Consider the following 14,154-nt stretch of genomic DNA (forward strand, 5'->3'; position numbering starts at 1 on the left):
AGCCGTACATAAAAAAATCCCCCCAAAAATAATTATCCACAAAGTAACATAGGTGGTAACTCGTAAGCTGGCATGAGGTGTTAAACCCGTGTGATAACGACTGTCGTTTTCCGGCTACGCGAGGATAAAGTAAGTTACATTCATTTATTCAATATAATAATTCCATTAAATGAGTAGACAATTTTTATTTTGCTGATAACCTGTGTGGCAAAGAGGTACTTTAAAAATAAGTATTTAATTATTAGACGTTACCTTTTAGCGTAACAGCATATTGTCCTTCTGCAAATTTGTCATTTGGGTTTCTCTAAAAATATATATTATGTAGGTAAAAGTTTTTTGTAACTTTTTGTTTGCTTACCCAGGTTCCAATACCGCAAGGAAATTCTTGAAGGCAGAGTGTTTTCAGCAACTCGTGAAATGCCACCGAAACAGTTTTTGTCATCATTTACCTCAAAGTTTTAGTTTAATTAAAACTGTTTTTATTAAGGGAATTCCCCCGGAGTCCCTAACAACTGTAACTAAGAGCCATAGAAATATTGAGCACGTAGTTGTCATAAACAAAGTCCCTATGGACTTTGGTCATAAACATCCATTTTAGTCAAATGGTTGTTCTTGGCGTTGTTGTTGTTGTTTTTTGGGCGATTTTTTCCGCACTTATATCAATTCTTTTATGCCACAATGGTAATAGGGGTGAACGCTATTTACTGTAGTACAACTTACGAATTTTTTAAAGAAATAAATGTCTTATTTTTTAGCCATTACCAATGTATATAGCTATTACTAATGTAAATTAATTTAATATTCATATGATTCGAAATATTTGACCCATACTTGCCTGTATTCTGAACCCAAGCCTGCATTTTTTTAAAGAAATTAATGTTTTATTTTTTAGCTATTACGTAGCGCTATGACATATTCAAAGTTGGTTTCTGCAAAGATTCTATAAATATGTTTTATATGACGAATATTAATATACATAATTAAGAAAATATTAAAATTAATTATTTTTTTAATGGGAATGACATGTTAGTGACCAACATAGATGTATGCGTAAGTTATATTTTCGTGAAAAAAATTAATATTTATATAAATTAAGTTATATTTTTATTATTTTACACCTAAGCCCCGTTTTTTTGTCATTACCAATTTTGTTAACAAACAACAAATTTACAAGACTGAAGAATACTGTTATTCAGCAGATTTGATTAGTTATAACTTGAGACTAAAACACAAAATTATAGGTTTCAATATTAATGTTTATTCTAGTGACTTTATACAGTACATGCAAACAAGAATAAACGACACCATTAGCTGGGATTAGCGGATAATAAAAGTGTACATTCTTTGTCAAACTTATATACAAGTTCTAAAAACCAGTTGCGGACGTACGGACATATTATTTTGGAACCTTAGTTTCGGGAAGCGATGGATCAAGCATTTAAAATGTTAAATTTTTAAAATAGAATTTTATTTCTCTTGTACTGTTTATTCTTATGCTGGGAAAGCTGTTGCCAATACATTAACTGCTGTACCGATTTCATATATACTTCCCAAAAACCTTGTGCACTGTGAAGTTAATGAATTTCCAGTACCACAGGCAAATTCCCTTGCATCTAGCAAAGCAGAAACATTTTAAAAGTAGTTTATTTCATTCCTTTTTTACTACCAATAACTAAAAGGATTTATGACAATTTAAAAACTGTTGTTCGAAGTAGTATTGTAAAAGGTAAAAGAAAAAACTTTCCACAGTGCAAGAGATACCTATGTTTTCTGATGTCACCATTTTGTATATAAACATGAATATATTAAGTAAAAGTTGAATGATTTACCCAAATACACCGGAAATGGGCTCAAAAATTTACTTACAGTTTGCATTCGCGGCATAATTGGGATCAGATGTCTCCAGCAAAGATACTGTGTATATCGGAGGAAGATTAGCCCTCGTTGCATCCACACCCAAGAGCTGGGTATCTGTGGAACAAAGATGAAGACAAATTGGTCAGCACAAAAGTTGCAAGGAAATAAGTTTCAGTGAATTAAATAAAAGTGTGGGAATTAAAGAAAAAACTAACAGGAAAAATAGGATTTGTGCGAGAATATAAATCCAACATACTTCTTAAAGCACCATAACCAGTGGCGGTTAACACATCGGGAAGTGCAAAAATGATAACATCCTGGTTGGCAGTGTCACCGTTGGTAGTTGTGAAATGATAGGCATAGGCACACACCAAGTTGTCGCGGGGAGTCGCAGTACCACATCTGTATTGATTTGTAGTCATCCACTTGAAAAATATAAGCGAGGATTATTCTCGTTAAGTTATGAAAAAACTTTAGCTTTCATAGCAATAACTTGCCACACACTTTAACTTACTAAAAAAAATTTAAAACATTTGGCGAAAAAGTTTTAAAGGTATGAATGAAGAAAATATTTCTGTGCATTTTTGACGCGAATGATATAATTAGAGAACTTACATAGGTGGCCAAGTCAATATTAGATTTCAATAATCTCACTGAATTTGGAGCAGCAGCAAAAGTGTTTAGGCATCCCCCATTGTGCATTTGGACTGCCATTCGTGTTTTAGTTTGAGTTACTGCATTCCACGTACTCTCAAAGCTGTATGTGGTTCAGTGGTTTGTATAATAGGAAATCGCAATTTTAAATAGATTTGTGTTATAACAGGGGAAACAATAGAAAATAAAGACATATATATTAAATGGAGACTTATCTGATAGTTAAATATATTTGTCAGCCGGTTGTTATTTTACTATAAGAAACAGTGTGCCAGATCATTAAGCCATACATATGAATGAATTTAACTTACTTTGTCCTCGCGTGGCTAAAAAATGACAGTCGTTATTACACGGGTGTTTATACACCTTGTGCCAGCTTACCAGTTACCGTATAGGTTACTTTGTGAATGAATTTTTTACGTATGGCTGATAATTTGGACAACCCATTAGAGACCACTGAAGGTTGCAGCAATTTCTTGTGTAAGGACACATACGCCCACAATGGCGACTAGCCTTGAACCTATTACTTTGGTTACAGACAGGCGCGCTTGCTACGGCGCCGGATATAACAAAGACTTACCTAGTAGTTAAATACATCAACCAAGTGTTATTATGCTATAGCAAACAATGTGCTAGATAATCATAATAAAATTGATGAGTAATAAAGGAAAACTTATTACTGAGTTAGAAAAGCTTGTTGCTGAAAGAATCTCGGGAAGTTGGCTGATGTAAGAACACCCGAAGGCCCAATGGGTCTGGTGTCAGAAAACGAAGTTTCAAGTTCTGTACAAGTCTGTGTTTCTACATTGTCGTTTCCTTCCATTATGAAAAGCAAATCCAAGTTGCGGTTGTCTAAATAGGTAATGCACCAAATGAAACTAATGATGTACAAGATACATAAAAGCACTAAATGTAGGATAGATTGGATATCTTTTTATTGATATGTCAGATTAGATGACTGTCTACATCTAAGTATCGTTCATTAATTCGAAAATGTACTTGTTTAGGAAATCACGTACATAATACAATTCCTTTACCCTGCTATATACAATAAGTATACCAGATCAGTAGATTAGTTCCATAAAAAATTATTAAAACAAATAAACATATACCTGCTACGCATATTGGAGCAGTTGAAACAGACCATACCCCAGCAATAGCTTGAAGCTGACATGTATTCGTAACTGGATTTCTAAGTGAATAACCCGAAGCGCAGGCATAAGGAAATGAGAAGGTAATAATATAAGGTCCCGCAGGGGCAGCCACTCCATTACTTGTGATTGCAGGTGGGGGCCCACAATCTGGAAGATAAATTGAATTAACAAAAAAATGCCCTTTATTTATCCTTTCGTGGTGGGGAAACAAGAAATGTTATACGATGGTGGCTGGTGCCCATTCATAGACATAGCCTGTGTCCATTTATCAGTTACTATGTATGTAACATAATATGAAATTTGTTTTTATTTTTTTTGTTCAACCCCTCACAAGTTACCATGTATGCAACTGAGGGTAATTTTATTCACTGTGGCGGAGAAGTTTGACCACCCATAAGTCAACAATGAATTAAAGCAATGTTTATTAGGTATTTGCCCAAGGATACATACACTCACCATGGCATTGAGCATTGGACTACTGAGCCACGGCACGGGTAAAGATAATAACTTTAAGACTGCTAAAACTCTGACCACATAAATTAAAAAACTCTGTCCCATAAAAAAAAGGTATTATACCTTACAGATTGATATTAAGCTAAATTATTCATGGTGCTAATATAAAGAGTCTGATGTGGCAGATTCAAACCCACTGTTCCATTTTTTTTGGATGACTATTTAATTGATTTTTTCTGTCACTCTACCGATTTGGATAAACCATCAGTAATGACCAGGTTGAAGTAATAACCAATGTATGTCATGGGGGAAGACTCATGCACTTGCAATCGTAACACAATCAAGGTCTAAATTGGTACAATAAGTTATCTAAGAGCAACTATGCTTCATCATCAAAGCTTCTGAATTGATTACAATTTTAACTTCCTATGTCATAAATTATTATATGGGTATATTCATAGAATGGTTTAATAAATAAAAAAATTTGCCTATATTAGTAATTGTATAACTCACTTGTGGCGCATAATGGCCCTGTACTTGGACTCCAATTTGGACTGTTACATGTTAGTGAATCGCTTCCAGCCGTAGATGGTGAGGAACCAGATTGGCAGGTGTATTGGACTGTGGTTGAAGTAAAGTAAGGCCCAGTGCTGGGGGTGATTGTGGTAGGTGCACCCGATGACGCAGGTGGATCTGAACAAGCTAATAAAAAGAAAGTTGTAAGTACTGTACTTTGATTTTAGCCTAAAGCATTGTATTTAAGAATATCTTACTTAAAAATGAATAAATACAAGTGTGTCATAAGAAACCCTAACAATGTTATAGTTCAGTTCATACACCTTTTCATATAGGCTAACAATAATAGAACATCGGGTGACTTAATCACCCCGACTTTTAAAACAGGGCAACCTCATGTTTTATCTCCACAGTTTTATGCCTCAAACACTTTTTACCCTGCTGCTAGGTGCCTATACAAATGAGCAGAACTAAAGTATATTGCATTTTATGCATTGATCAATAAGGTTTCTTCCTGTTTAACAACTAAGAGAAACTTCAACTGAAATATTTAGCAATATTCCGTAGGATTTGGTTAAAAATTAAAAAAATGTGATGCCTTTTCTAATGCCTGTAAGTTACCAAGTACAACATACCAATTTGTGGTAATTTTTTTTTGTGTGTGTGTTAGTGGAACAATTTCCACAAATCATGGTCATTGGGCGGAAGCAGATTAATACAAATATTTGCCCAAGGACACACACAGCAACCATTGTGGCTTATCACGCTCCAAACCTAATAACCTATGGTTAAATGATGAGTACTCAACCACTATGTCAGGCGGCTTGTTTAAAAATGCTACTAGATCACAGCTAATTTACTAATATGAAACTTACTTGCAACACATGTAGCAGTATTAGCCGTAGTTGGCAGTGACCATGCACCAGTGTTCAAACAATTGTTAACTGTTGCACCAAGGGGGGCATCGTTTGGTCCTGGACAACTGTAAGTTATAACTGTACCTTCAACCGTTTCACCCACTACAGGTCGCGTTGTAAATGCAGAACTGATTCCAGTATTGGTAGTAGGTGGTGTTCCACACTCTGTTGAAAATTGCAGTAAGATAAGGAAGCAGTAGATATGAAAGTAGTATAAAAGTAACAGTCATAGTAACACTAGAAATGTAATAGGAAAACCAAAAGCAATAAACTGATTTTATTTGGACATCTCTATATTTTTATCCGGTGGCATTTAAGGTATTTTTTAGGACACGCATTTTGTCTTGTTAACAAATATAAAATACATAACAAATTCTTTGCATTTATAAAACAGTAGGTGATGCAAACTATTTTTACAGTAGTGATGTATACTATATGGTATTTTTTTATTTTTAATTAATTATTTCTAATACTGAGGTATTTATGTTAATAGAGTGGTGTTAACGCTAGTGTTCTGTATTTGAGCACAAACTCAACATAGCCTACTTACTAATGAGACAATTGTTTGTCACAGGCACGGAAAACATATAAGATGGTGAAGTACACGTCAGTACAGAAGTTCCAGCTGGGTTGAACACATGTGTTGATGGGCAACTAAAAGTGATTGGTTCGCCGATTTGAAATGTCGGGGAATTCGGGGTAAGTATGATATTTGCAGCTGGAGTAGGTCGCAGGCATACTAAATAGAAAAACGTCTTTAGCTGTGGAACTAGCTTAGCATAATAAGAACGGTACCTTGTTGACACGTAGGTGGTGGATTTGACCAGCCTGAAGCTAAACATGTGCTTTCTGCAGACCCAACCAATGTTGGTGGGAAAGTACAAGCATACGTTACCTTGATACCAATTGGGAAATTCGTGCCTGTTGTTACTGTTCCAGTGCCAACTGTTATAGGTGGAGGGGCAGTACAACCTGGAAGTTATTATATAGAAAATGTTGTGGTTTTGCATTTTAACAGAAAAACATTTTTCAACCAGCAAAGCAAACAGATTCAGTCCGTAACAGTTAAAAAGTGTAATGGAAATAGTTTCTTTCCATTGAAAAAATTTAAAAAACTTTTGCACGCTGTTTAACGAATATTGTTGTTCTGTTTTCTTATGCAAATGTAGCCACTAAGGTGGTATCTCATTGTGCCCAAAGTATGTTTTCGAGGTTCTTTGCTTTTTAATGGGTGGGGTCATATAACATTACACACACAAATGGTCCCGAGATTTGGATCAAAGTGAGCACATTTTACTACTATTACTTTGGAATGTCAGTGGAGATTTTTTATTCGTAATGTCATTTGAACCAATAAAACTTTCCTTGAAATTGTGATTTTTATTACCTGGGTTACACACTGTTGGCCCTTGTGGGAAAACCCAAACACCACCAGTAGAGCAAGTAATTGTGGCGGAACCAGTTAAAGTGAATCCTGTATTGCAAGTGTATGTGGCAGTGTTACCAACAGCAACATTAGGAGTAGTGGCGACATCGGGAGTGAAGCTAGCACCACTGACAGATGGTACTTGTGGACACACTGTAATGCAAATAATGCACAATAAATATCAAACTGAATAAATAAATAAATGAATGTAATCTACTTCATTCTCGCCTGGCCTGAAAACTACAAGAGTATAACAGGGTTCTGATTCATACACCTTGTGCCACCAAGTTACCAGTATATTACTTTGTGAGTGATTATTTTTGGGGATTTTTTTATTAGGTATGACTGATAATTTGAACAACCCATTAATGACCACTGGGTTAGAGCAATTGCTGGTAAGTGTCTTGCTTAAGGACACATACCCCACAATGATAGCAGCGACGAGTCTTGAACTTATTACCCCTGTGTTACAGGCAGGCGCCCTAACCACTTTGTCATTGTGCCGGTTATTGAAAATGTAGATACCTGTGTTGCTGCATGTTGGTGGGGTGGATGGCGCGAAAGAATTTGTTGCTTGGCAACTTGCTTGAGGATTTCCAACCAAAGTGTAACCAGAGGCACAGTTGTATGTGATTGTTTCACCAACCGCATAGGATGATTGCACCGGAGTGTACACAAGATTTCCCATAAATGGCAGAGGTGCACAAACTTAAAAAAATACAAGCTTGCTACTTAGTTTTAGATTCTATTAAGTGTAAATAAAATGACGAGCCCTTAACCTTATTACTGAAATGAAAAAAAAACTACAAATGTAAAGAGAGTAAATGCCAGGTTACATTAACTTTGGAATATTGTTCTTTATATTCTGTACATTACTCCAAATCAAGTTATCCTCAGTATAAACATAGCCATAAGTAATAAAGGATTAACACAATACCAAAAAAGCACAAAATTTAAAATATCAAAATCAAAATGTACAAACTTCCGCAAGTAGGACTGGGACCTAGCCACTGTCCAGTTCCTAAGCAATGATTTGTGCTTGCACCAATAAGGGTTGACCCAGTTGGGCAACTGTATGTCACCACATGACCAACAGAGTAAGAGGTAAGAACAGGACTTGCAGTAACAGACTGTGCTTTTGGTGGCGACATGCATACTGTAATGTGAATATTATTGTATGACTATATGCCATTTGAAATGTGAGCAGGTAGTAGAATTTAGAGGTTTAAGTTTGCACCGTTCAAAACATATATAAGTATGCTTTTAAGAGATTTTACTATTTACTATTAATTTGGTATGAGACCCCTAAGCTAATAAAAGTGCAAATAAAAAATTAATAAAAAAGTTATTCAGTTTCTACAGTGGTTTATGTGGTGCATACAAAATGTATTTCCCAATTTATTAGACAGGTTCTTTTAAACAGAAAATTAACTTGAAGTTACCTTTTACACATTGAGGGGAAGGAGACCAACTTCCTGATACCATACATGTAACAACAGAAGCGCCAACTAGCTGATAGGTTCCAGTACATGCATATGTGTATGTGTTTCCAGCATTATACGTGGCAACTGGCGGGACATTTGCATTTGCTATAACAGGTGGTTGTCCACAAACTGAAAAAAGAGAAAATTTTGGAGTTTAAACAAACAAACAAAATTTCGAGAAAAAAGTTTACAGACTGTAATTTAGGACCAAGTCAGTTGTTACGGACTACTACATAGAGAATCACTGAGTTGAAGAAATTTTCTTACAGTGTTAAGGACACATACGCCTAGAATGGAAAGAACGGTGAATCCTAAATGAATAAATGTAACTTACTTTATCCTTACATAGCCAGAAAACAACAGTCGTTATAACACGAATGTTCATACACCTTGTGCCAGCTTAGGAGTTACTAAGTATGTTACTTTGTAGGTGATTATTTTTTTAAGTTTTCTCATTTTTTATGTGTGGCTGATAATTTGGATAATCCATTAGTGACCGATGGGTTCGAGCAATTACTGTTAATGGTCTTGCCCAAGGACACGTACAACAAAGGTAGCAGCGATGAGCCTTGAACCCATTACCTCTGGGTTACAGGCAGGCTAACCAACTGTGCTAGGGCACCAGATAGATGTATACATTTGCTATGTGATACCTGAAACTGATCTATATACCTTTTGTTTATTAAAATCTTAAAATACAAACGAAAACAGATAAAACATAAATGTGTATGCAAAACGGTTGAGAAATTTCTGTCAGCTTACCATTAGTACATGTTGTGCCTTGAATATTAGGGGGACAATCACAGCGAAATTTATTCTTCAAATTGACACAGACTCCTCCATTTTGACATGGGCTGCTAGCACATTCATCAATATCTAAATAATAAATACAACTTCATGACCATTAATTTACATCAAGCACATTAATTAAAAAAACAACAAGCTGACAGAGTCATGGTTTGCATGGTATGGTACCTTTACCATATTTTTGCAGTTTGTTTAATACATAGTTAAGGACTGTCATATTTTGTAGATATATAGCACGCTTGCAAAATCTTTTTTAGCTTACCCGAACACACAGGAGGGTTGGTAAAACCAGCTTCACATGCCTTTTTCTGACGAATAACTAAAACAATAATACGATGGGTAAAAAAATAATTTTAATACTTAATGTAACTTCTTCTATAGGTCTGTTTAGATACGAATTATTAAAACTTATTTTTTACTGCGATGAAGCAAAAACAAAGTTACAACATATGTGTTCTATTGTCTGCTTTATAGAATATAACATATTCAAATTGATTACGTACAATTTGTGCTTTGCTACATTGTGAGTGATTATTTTTTCGACATGGTAGTCAGTTTAAATTACTGGTGTTCAATTTATTTTCATTAAGGACAAATACTGCGACAATGTTAACAGCATGAAGCTTTTATTTAAGATTAATAAAAGGACTGACCAACATAAAAAAAAACTGCCCATAAATAAATAGTTTAAATCTATACATTTCATGTGAAGGTTGATCTAAGAAATGTTCAATATGTATCCACCATTTATTGTTGGCAAATGGAAAATTATAAAGTGATCTTACTGTAGTGTGATGCATGATGACAGGACTCGGTTCTGTTGTGCCAGCAACAACTGAAGCTTTCGCATCGACTCCTATTAAATAAATAAAAAATTATGACAATATTCCTTTACTTATGTTATGAATGAATGAATGAATGTAATGTATGTAACTTACTTTATCCTCGCGTGGCCGGAAAACGACAGTCGTTATAACACGGGTGTGCACCTCGCGCCAGCTTACGAGTTACCAAGTATGTTACTTTGTGGGTGATTATTTTTTTGGATTTTTTTTTCATTTTTATGTATGGCTGATAATTTGGATTTACCTCTGGGTTAGAGGCAGGCGGGCTAACCACTACGCCACGGCCGGACGCCGTTATAGTCCACGTGTCCAACATAGCGTTAGACGCGTGATTTCTCGCGCCTCTGTGTATGTATATTATATAGTCGCGAATAAATATAGTACCGTGATTTTTCGCGATAAGGTTTATACATATTATATCGCGCCTATATGTAGGCTATAGTACCGTAATGTTTCCGGCATATACATAGCATATAGTCCCGATATGTATAGTCGAGTAACCTTCGCCTATATATGTGCCTGTGCTTTCGAAATTTTTCAAACTTACTTTGTGGTACGAGAGTTACCACACGGCCTTCGGTTCGCTACGTTACATTTGCGAACCACAATATTTCCATCCCGAGTTGATAAACCACCGAGCGTTAAAAGGCCTGTAACAAAAACAGCAAAATGTCAATGCGCGAAAGCGGCGAAACAATGCTATGTTTTTCATAACGGGCTAAACGGCGAGATGGGACATGTTTTCATTTTATTTGCAGGGTTACTTAACCGTAGCCTGGCAACTCAAAAGGGCGCTTATTATTAAAACACGATCCGGAAATATGAGCTTTAGATCTTAACGGTATCCCAAATCTTACCCCGCAGTACTTTATATGTTCAACAAAATCGGCTTTAACCGAATTTGAATTGTAATGTCCGGAAATTTCGTGCCACTACAATATTCTAGAAACCTAATAGAGCAGTTGTTATACTTACCGTTCTGCTGTCCAGTATTGGGGTGTACCGTAGGTTTGAAACGCATGTTTACCTCTTCGCCTAAAATACAGTGAAAATGACACCTAATACAGTCGTTCGTACATTCATTATTCTGTATCAACGAAGTTAGAAGTAGTAACAGTTTAAAAAGTTTTCTGTAGGTAGACTTCCGCATTTGAAAATCAAATAGCGCTATTTTTATATCAAGTCGGCTTAAAACCGTTTTTCTTTTTAATTGAGTTCGGATACTTCTTTGTGGGACTTTAGATGTAGCAAACTTAATACTAAACTTACGCGCAAGGAAACATCTTGTACTGGGCGCAGCCGTACTGAACAGATCATAGCAGCAACCTCTGAAAACAAAGAAATATGATTGACATGAAAATTCATCTGAGTTTGTCGTAGCTGTAGCCCAAAGTACATTAATATTAATTTTGTATGGAGAACTTATGTATAGCCAGAAAGGAAAAGAGGTCCTGCAACCCGGAGTTAAGATAAGAAAAACGGGTTAATTGCGTGGAGAGTACCATAACTAAGAGTGGCGGGGCGGTGCCATATGATAGCCTATAATCATTACCTATACGTATGTTATGCCTTTGCGATACTGCCTAACACGAGAGAGAGCGTACTACCAAGCGCGAACGTTCTTACTTCCTGCTCTGCCCCCAAGCTAAACGGCGCACGGAAATTAATTTTTGTTTTAAAATGCGAGCTAAATCGTAATACAACTCGAAAAACAGATACTTAGCATTTACTAAATGACGATTAGGTTTTACGCTTACCTAAAATGGAGATTACTTCTATTAAAATGAATAAGTAAACAAAAAATTAAAAGATCAAAACTTTAATAAAGGGGCATATGCCTTTGATATCGGTTATTTAATGGTCCGCTATATATATAGTAGAGTGAGGGAAGCCTTTAACACATAACATCCAAATAGCCTGATCGTGTTTTAAACAATTAACAACGGTCTGTAGAAGTCGTGAAGATACGGCTTTATAATTCATTTAATGTTCTTTGTTTACTACCAAATGAAAAGAGAAAACTAAACGTAAAGGTACTCGATCCCCCACTCTACTATACGGCAAACGTGTGCAATTAATTACATTGTCTAGCTTAACAGGTTAAACCGACATATGTGTCCACATGCCGAGTACGTTGTTTATAGGTCATTTCCACTTAAGTGGTTACAGCTACGCACAACCTTGGCATAGCAGCGAAGTTATTTAAACCCCCGGGGTGGTGCAATGAAATCGTGTATAATATATAGGGTTACGGTCAGAAAAAGGTGTATGAGCAAAATTCAATTTATACAACTGAATTTCATATTTTTCGCTTACTTTATGCGCCTAATTTCTGGTCAATTATAATACACTAATGTTTTTTCGGCAATTATTACACATTTAAAAAAAAAGGAATTTAGAAAAAAATATAGTATATTTGACTGGGGGTAGACGGGACACCTGTAGCACATTATATCCAAATATCGTGATCGTGTTTTACACAATTAACAACGGTCTTTGAGAGTCGTGAGGATATACGATTTTTTAATTACAACTCTTTGAATTATTATTGTTTACTATCAAATGGGACGAGAAAATAGAATGAAAAGGTGTTCCACCTTCCCCCCCCCCCCCCCAGTATATTTTATAGGATATAGAAAATAGCTTACGCTGCTCTGCATTGTGCTGGTGTTACGACTGCTCCTCGTGCAAATCTCGTACAACGAAACCTTGAATACAAACTGTAATCACAAGTCAATTGTCCTAACGTCAAAGTCAGGTCGAATAGCAGCACCACAGAAATAATCCTACTTGCCCAAGACATCGTTACTCGCGACTTGCACTGCAACTAAATCGCCTTCCAGATACGTCTTACCAGCATTTATATTTGCTTTTTTTGTGATTTTTTATTGGCATCGGAAACTTTTTTTCTTTTTTTCATTTACCAAGCGTGCGCGAATTTTTTGTGGGTACTGTTTACAGTTCAAGGGCGTATAACTGTAACAGTTCATTTGTTCCACGTATTTGGTATGAAACAAGTTCTCCATCTTATAAACAATCACTCTATTATCGGACGTGTTTAAAATTATATCTGCTGCAAGGTGTGACCTACCACTGAGGTAACTAAACTACTGAGGTAAGATACCGTTATGTATATCCTATATTTCGTAATCGTGTTTTGACCTACTTTTTAAGTCGTGAGGATACTATAGTTACATAATTTTTGAACTTTCTTTGTTTACTACCAAATGGGACTATAAAAAAGAATGAAAAATTATTTAAACGTGTAGGCCTACTTATTTAGGATCGCCAAAATTAGCTTTCAAAATACAATATCCAACTAACAGTAATTTTAAATATAGTACAGTGGGGAAAGATGGGATACCTTTTTAATCTATTTCTCTCGTCCCATTTGTTAATGAACAAAGATTTTTTTTCAATTAAAACTATATCCTCACAACTCATATAGACTATTGGTAATGGTATACAAACATGGTCAGGATATTTGAAATAATATGTGCTAAAAGTGTCACATCTTCCCAAAACCTACTATATTTACACTGACATAATGCAAATGGAGTTTACGTTTAAATTGTTTTCTTGTAAATTGATAAGTCTTACCTGAACTGTTCGATACAGTGAAATAACTTTGGCCTTCATAATAACAATTTGCTATTTTTTACGGACGTTTTTTAAGCGGAAATCGATCTTTTGTTCCTGCGACTTCGTCAGAAAAATCGTTTCAATGACTGTACTAGGAATAATTAAAATTTCTTTACAGTTATTTAACAAAAAAGGTATTTTCTGTACTTATACAAATATAATCCGTAGTAAATCATATAGCTTTCAAGACATCCAGATTCTACTAGTCGTCTGTTGCTTATTTGTATATATATGGGCTACATCTATACATAGTTTTGTTTCAAATTTCAATCCGCCCTTTAACTCATGTCTTTGCTATACCAACACAATGTATGTATTATATAGCACGGTTGGGAATAGGCCATTTTTTCATTACGTCTCTTGTCCCATTTGGTAGTAAACAGAGAACATTCAATAAAT

General features: G+C 35.4%; 1 protein-coding gene across 1 annotated transcript; it reads right to left on the minus strand.

Annotated features, from left to right (window-relative positions):
* Positions 1-1,238: 1,238 nt before the first annotated feature.
* On the minus strand, positions 1,239-12,960 carry LOC100175228 (sushi, von Willebrand factor type A, EGF and pentraxin domain-containing protein 1-like). The gene is made up of 21 exons (XM_002128427.5): positions 12,762-12,960; positions 11,383-11,441; positions 11,089-11,148; positions 10,661-10,763; positions 10,054-10,124; positions 9,531-9,587; positions 9,224-9,337; positions 8,420-8,590; positions 7,960-8,133; positions 7,503-7,685; positions 6,939-7,130; positions 6,347-6,523; positions 6,102-6,290; positions 5,510-5,716; positions 4,632-4,820; positions 3,624-3,812; positions 3,192-3,363; positions 2,473-2,614; positions 2,114-2,282; positions 1,867-1,971; positions 1,239-1,613 (listed from the first exon to the last, which is right to left on the minus strand). The coding sequence occupies exons 1-21, from the start codon at positions 12,914-12,916 to the stop codon at positions 1,492-1,494; spliced, it is 3,000 nt and encodes a 999-aa protein (XP_002128463.2). The 5' UTR covers positions 12,917-12,960; the 3' UTR covers positions 1,239-1,491.
* Between the last annotated feature and the right edge of the window lie 1,194 nt (positions 12,961-14,154).

Source organism: Ciona intestinalis, chromosome 4, assembly GCF_000224145.3.
Source record: "Ciona intestinalis chromosome 4, KH, whole genome shotgun sequence".
Classification (NCBI taxonomy): domain Eukaryota; kingdom Metazoa; phylum Chordata; class Ascidiacea; order Phlebobranchia; family Cionidae; genus Ciona; species Ciona intestinalis.